At 44.8% G+C, this 6899-nt stretch overlaps 1 protein-coding gene across 2 annotated transcripts in view; it reads right to left on the bottom strand.

The window, feature by feature from the left end:
- Positions 1-520: 520 nt before the first annotated feature.
- The window catches only part of LOC138949320 (uncharacterized), a 14376-nt gene continuing 7997 nt past the window's right edge, over positions 521-6899 (bottom strand). For both annotated transcript variants that reach the window (XM_070321109.1, XM_070321110.1), the window contains exons 4-5: positions 3582-3749; positions 521-1328 (exon numbers count right to left, since the gene is read on the bottom strand). In XM_070321109.1, coding sequence (XP_070177210.1) covers positions 1231-1328; positions 3582-3749 — 266 coding nt within the window. In that variant the 3' untranslated portion in view covers positions 521-1230. The remainder of the gene's footprint in view (positions 1329-3581; positions 3750-6899) is intronic.

The following is a 6899-nucleotide window of genomic DNA, read 5'->3' as shown; positions in this document are numbered from 1 at the left end:
TACCGAAGCGTCCCACTATAACGCGTCACAGGGGTACCGGGACGCTTTGGTACCGGGACGCTTCGGGACGCTCCCGCGCAGTAGGGCACGAAGCGTCCCGTCCCACATTTGTTTGTTTATGGCTGTTTGTCGCGAAACAACACAGTTGAAATTTGTGTGTAAAATATCATAAATGTGTGGCGTGTAATCTCCGAATCAGTTCGTTATCTGCGTTTCGATGGTAATTCAGTTAGAGTGGAGTTACTTTGAATCGAAGGCGAGGGTAACCTGCGTTGCATGTGCGACGGCGTGAACAAATTTGATTGCAATATTTTATACAGGAAGTAAATTTCAATGATTCTGGCTCAGTCTTGTAGATCTGTTATGCAGTGTTTTGGTAGTGTATCTGCTTTTCTACTATGAAGCTCATTTGGAGTGATACGCTGATCGAAGTGGGGTACCCTATGTGTGACATCAGCCGTATGCAGATTACGCCTCAGAACACTCTCGCATTTCACAAAGACAACAATAATTTGCAACATTTCAAGAACTGCATCAGTTTTATTAGATACTATTTAAACAAAAACAGCACAGACACGACTATTATCAACAACACAGAACGGGAGGTAAGTCGGCAAAGACACTCCTAGTGTGCGTTCCCGTTTTTGGTCGCCATTTTTGCTAGCATTTTCACAGTAAATCTTAACATTTCCATATCTATTGAATGATTGTGGTATTTTCTTTGATTGTGGCGATTCTCCTATCTCTCTGGCATGTACTGGGTGCTTTGTGACCAGTTTCTCCCCTAGACTGTATTGAACAATGCGTCCGTGCGAGCTGACCCCCACGTGTCACCAGTAGCAAAGAACAACTCACTTGCATGCGTACTTCTGTCTGACTGTCCGTCTGTGTCTCCATGTTTCTGCATGTGTGTGTGGAGGGTCGGTGCGCACGTGTGTGTGTGGGTGTTTGTGCGTACGTGTGTGTGTGTGTGTGGGTGTGTGTTTGTAAGCCCATGCGTTTGTTTGCGCGAGCATGCATTCATTAGAGTGAAGATAGTATCGTTTGTTTCTGCATCTGTGTACACGTGTATCAATTGTGCATGATAACTCTCAGACACACACTCGGAATCTGAACCCAAAATGGAAAGAATTAATCATCGTGAATATGACGATCTATTCTTGGTAATAAGTATGTGACTCCACTACAGCAATTAGCGAAGCCACCGTGCCTTTTGTGGTTGGTCATTAATTAGGGAGACATAGTCGATACGACGACCGTGTCGGGTGCGTCCAGACGGAGGTCTCCCCACTGGGTTAGGAACTCGTTTTGGTCAACCAAGCCGTTCCCTGCAACGACAACACAAGACGTAATGACAACCAGTTATCTTGAACAATAACACTAACAATACAAAAAAATAAAAAAATAAAACACTTTATTGTCAATTAAAATGATACATTAATAATGGAACATTTTCTTTGACACACCCAGCCTGCCTGTAAACGGTTATAACTTAAACATGTCATAAGAATTATAAGGAAAGTCACTGATAAAACATAAAACACACAGGTTCACATGTAATAACAAGCACACCTATTATATTACCAATACCCCTAACCCAGAGTGCTATCATCTTATAATATATACTGAAATTACAAATACAATGTAAGTAAGGTCAAAATTCTTTACATCTATCATAGTCAAAATTAATGTTGGTCTGTATTTACCGTCTAGTGTTATAGTCCGTATAGGTACAGCAATCCGTTAATAAAGAAATTAATGGTGTGTGTGCGTGCGTGCGTGTGTGCGTGTGTGCGTGCGTGTGTGTGTGTGTGTGCGTGTGTATGCCCTGTCTGTGTGTGTGTGTGTGTGTGTGTGTGTGTGTGTGTGTGTGTATGTGTGTGTATGTGTGTGTGTGTGTGTGTGTGTGTGTGTGTGTGTGTGTGTGTGTGTGTGTGTGATCTAAATAATGCATTATTTAACTAAACAAGATAATTCTCTATTAAATTAAACAGAGCTTTGTCAAGCTAAATAATGCTTCATTAAACAAAACAATGCTGTATGAAGCTAAATAATGCATGATTAAACTAAACAAATGCTGTATTAAGCTAAATAATGAATTATTAAACTAAGCAATGCTGTATTAAGCTAAATAATGCTTTATCAAACCAAACACTGCTGTATTAAGCTTAATAATATTCAGTTGACACGCACCATTATGTACTGAATACAGATTTTATATAGAAACGCTATTAAACAGGGTTTTTTTTCAATAAGGCATTATTTACTTAATAATAAATCTACAGCAATGTTTGCTGAGAGACAAAAAGAAAAGGAGAGGGGGAGAGAGGGGTCAACACACACAGACAGGCACGAAAAAGACAGAGAAAGAGAACAAAAGACAGACAGACAGAAAAATTGAGACATACACACGGACAGACAAAGACGGAGTCAGAGAGAACTGACTGCAATCCCCGACTCGACGTCCCTGTCCAAGAAGTAGAAAATGGCGGGGGGGGGGGGGGGGGGGGGGGGGGGGGTGGGGGTCCTTGTGAGTGTCGCCACATAATGATAATAACAATGCATACTATTTATATAGCGCATGTATCCAGGGTTTAACCCTGCTCAAACATGCTATCAAACCCATGTCCAGCCACCACCCCATCCCCGGAGAGAGACATACACATGACACAGTGGACATAGAAAGTTAGAGAGATGGGCATGGGATGGTACACACGCGGACCCTACCCGGCGACTCATCATCCCTGTCGAAGAACGAAACGATGGAGGGGAGGTCCTTGTCAGTGTCTCTAATCAAAATCATTGCCCTCTCGCCACCCCCCCCCCTTCCCCCTTCCGAGAGGGACAGACAAGCAGACAGACAAGACAGAGAAAAGGACTCACCATCCATGTCGAAGTAAGATAAAATGGCGGGGAGATCCTTGTCACTGACGTCAAAGTCCCACCGCCCCCCACTCCAAGAGAGACAGACAAACGGACAGATAAGACAGAGAAAAGGGCTCACCATCCATGTCGAAGAAGAAGAAGATGGCTGGGAGGTCCTTGTCAGCTCGTACTATCATACCCATTGCCTCCCCCCTCCACCCCCTCGCCCCCTCACTCCCCTCATCTCCACCTCCCCCCCCCCCCCCCCCCGAGAGAGACAGACAAACGGACATACAAGACAAAGAAGGACACTCACTGGTAGATCCTTGTCAGCTCGTACTATCAAACCCATTGCCTCCCCTACCCACCCCTCCACCTCCCTCTCCCCCATCATCTGACCTCACACCCCCCCTCCACCCCTTCCACTCCCCCCCCCCCCCCCTAGCCGAAGAGGGACAGACAAGACAGAGAAAGAGACTCACCATCCATGTCGAAAAAGGAGAAGATGGCGGGGAGGTCCTTGTCATGTCATCAAAGTCACGCATTCTCCTCCGAGACAGACAGACAAGCAGACAGACAAGACAGAGAAAGAGACTCACCATCCATGTCGAAGAAGGAGAAGATGGCGGGCAGGTCCTTGTCATGTCATCAAAGTCACACATTCCCCTCCGAGACAGACAGACAAGCAGACAGACAAGACAGAGAAAGAGACTCACCATCCATGTCGAAGAAGGAGAAGATGGCGGGCAGATCCTTGTCAGTGATGGCGCCGTCCTTGTCGGTGTCAGCGCGTCCAAACAGTGTGGCGGCCTCCTGGGGACTGCCCAGCGTGTACAGCTGTGTCCAGTCGTTGACAAACTCGGCCTGTGTGATGCTGCTGTCCTCTGGAAAACACACACAGCCATTGATGTGGTTAGGCCAGACAGGCAAGACACACACAGAAAGACAAGCGAGAAAAAAAAAGAGAAAGAGAGAAAAAGAGACAGACAGAAAAATATAGACAGACACACGGTGTGTCTCTTTCTCTGTCTTAACTGGGCGAAGTCGACTACGCGAAGTATGCTTCGCGGAGCTGGCCGCACGAAGCTTTAGCACTGAGTTCTCGGTAAAAAGACTTCGCGAAGTCGACTTCGGGCTCAATAAACGACCGCCTAAAGGTGCCGCACACACGCACACAGAAATTTAAAACGAGTCGCGTGGAGAGAAATAAACACATTTGTGACCCTCCACCACGGAATGAGTCGAATGTCACCTTTGCATGATTTTCATATTTTTGCATTTTCCTAAAGAGTTTTATATGCTCTATCCAGTGGTGAAACCCGTTTTAGAAAAGAGCGAAAAATGTTTGAGTTATAAGCCTGTGACTAAGGTGACCCTCACACTGTTACAGTGGACGCCGCTTAATAAAACCGCGGTTAATAGAGCCAGCCGCTTATAAAAGCCAATTTCAGACGGTCCGGATTTATCACTATATCTTATGTATTAGAAAAAGCCGGTTAATAAAACCAACCCGCCGCTTATTAAAGCCAGTTTTCTCAAAGAAATCACGTAGTTTGTGACTAAAACTCACATTATCTTGTTCTGATATTGAAGACGACCAACAAACAAACACTCATAAAATCGTTGGGGTCATGCCAATACGTCCCAGTACCATTGTGTCCCAGTACCATTGCGTCCCCAAAAAATGCCGTCTCATTGCGTCCCATTAAGCAATCCCATTGGGTCCCAATACCATTGGGTCCCAGTGCCATTGCGTCCCGTACCATTGCGTCCCAACAAAATTGCGTGTCGATAGGTCCCAAGAAAATTGCATCTCGATACGTCCCATAAAGGAATCCCATTACGTCCCCGTACCATTACGTCCCAACACAATTGTTACTTGAGCAATGCTTGAACGCTGCGGTGGGCAGTGTGTGTGTGTGTGTGTGTGTGTGTGGAATAGGTCCATATCTGTTGGCCTTTAATTTTCAAATCTATCTAGTTGAGTTTTGTGTACACAAAAATATAGCTACACCATTTATAACATTGTGATGAAAATAAAATGTTCCACCGCTGCTTTTCATTTGCAAGAGAAAAGATCGCAAAATGATTCCAAACAGTCATTGGCTGGGTGAGTGTAACATAATGTGTGTGTGTGTGTGTGTGTGCGTGTGTGTGTCTGTGTGTGTGTGTGTGTGTGGCATGGATATTGTACGACAGAGTAGGTCAGCGAAAGGATGAAAATGAACAGTGGATTTTATAAGTACGGAGTATCTTACCTTATATTATACTAGATGATTACCCGCTTCGCCGGGTACCGGCTTCGCCGGGAAGAAGTAGAGTCGAATACCAGGCTGCGCCTGGGAGCCGGGTGTACGCCGGCTTCGCCGGCGCACGAAGGAAAGGAGATAAACGCGCAAAACACTGGAGACCTTCTAAAAATAGTAACGTGCAGTGACCTTCTAAAAATAGTAACGTAGTAACGGAAATATGGATTGACGCCACACGGAGGAAGGGAGATAATCGCGGCTGAAAACACTGGAGAAGATAAGGAAGAGTTACTGGTAGTGGATCCAGACAACAACAACAACAAAAATCGGTTCAGCGCGCACAGCGCTGCGCGCTGAGAGCACGTGTTGAAATATCTCATCGATGAGGTTGTGTCCGGGGTGTAGCTGAATACGGTGTCCAAATTTGAAAAAGATCCACCGAGAGCTTTGGCCATGCATCGAGAACAGACAGACAGACAGACAGACAATAGTCGTATGTATATATAGATGTGTAATCCGAACACGATTTGTAATAAATTTATTACAAAACGCACTTTTATTACAAAACGTGTCGCTACACTGCTACAGTGACATCTCAGAAATTAAATTCACTAGTATTGGGACCTAATGGTACGGGGACGCAATGGCACGTAATTGTATTGGGACGTAATGGTACTGGGACGCAATGGTACTGGGACCCAATGGTATTGGGACGCAATGGTACTGGGACGCAATGGTACTGGGACGTAATGGTACTGGGACGTAATGGTACTGGGACGTAATGGTATTGGGACGTATTGACATGTTCCCAAATTCTCTGCCATTCGTGACGGTGACAGTGAAATTATTGATGTACCGAAGTGATCAAAGTACACGTACATGTACATAATTAAAACAAAAGTTCAACATCCTTCGTGAAGTTTTGTTTAGATTCAAACAAGTGTAAATGACGAAAGAAAGTGACTGAGTGACGTAAACAAAAGAGAAGATTTTTTTTCTCTCGAAAATGACGTATTCCTGGACCGCCGGTTAATAAATCCGCCGCTTATTAAAGCCATTTTTCGTCAGTCCAGAAGTGGCTTTATTAAGCGGCGACCACTGTACCAGACACTCCCCGGACTTGCCTAGCGCAGAACCGCGCGAGGTGACATGCGACTCATATCGTGGTGGAGGGTCACATTTAGTCAATCTGTGTGCACGAGGAAATGAAATGGTCTGAACGAGCTGCATTTTTCCCCAACCGAAATCAGTAAATTATAGGTTTGCCGAAACTAACTTTTTAAGCGGTTTTTGCTAGTACCATTGCTGTCGGTAGGTGCCGGACTTTCACGCACACTCGCACACAGAAACTTAAAACAAGTCGCGTGAAGCGAAATCAACACATTTAAATCAATTCGCCTGAGCGAATGAAATGGTCTGAACGTGCTGTCTTTTTTTCTCAACGAAATCAGTAAATAAAAGGTTTGCCGAAACCAACTTTCAAGCGATTTTTGTCAGTACCAAGTCGGTTGAAAATCCCTGCCCATGTGAACAGCTCTAACGCTGAGACTAGCTTTGAGCAACGATTCTCAGCTGACTTACACATTCGGGCTCGTCCGGTCGTATTCGTTAATGTTTTCCGACTAATTTGGAAAACGGGAAAGTGTATGCTTTATGTCTATGCTTCGATTTGTATCCTTCTCTGATCAGCAAAGTAAACCGGAGGATTTCGGTCTATGTTTTTCTTTCTTTTTTTTGTATTGTGAAGGTCTGGATGAGAATACAGTTGAACCTTTCAAACAACCA

Source organism: Littorina saxatilis, linkage group LG15, assembly GCF_037325665.1.
Source record: "Littorina saxatilis isolate snail1 linkage group LG15, US_GU_Lsax_2.0, whole genome shotgun sequence".
In the NCBI taxonomy this organism is placed as follows: domain Eukaryota; kingdom Metazoa; phylum Mollusca; class Gastropoda; order Littorinimorpha; family Littorinidae; genus Littorina; species Littorina saxatilis.
Note: the sequence above shows the minus strand (reverse complement) of the source record. Positions and strands in the feature narration are given on the sequence as shown.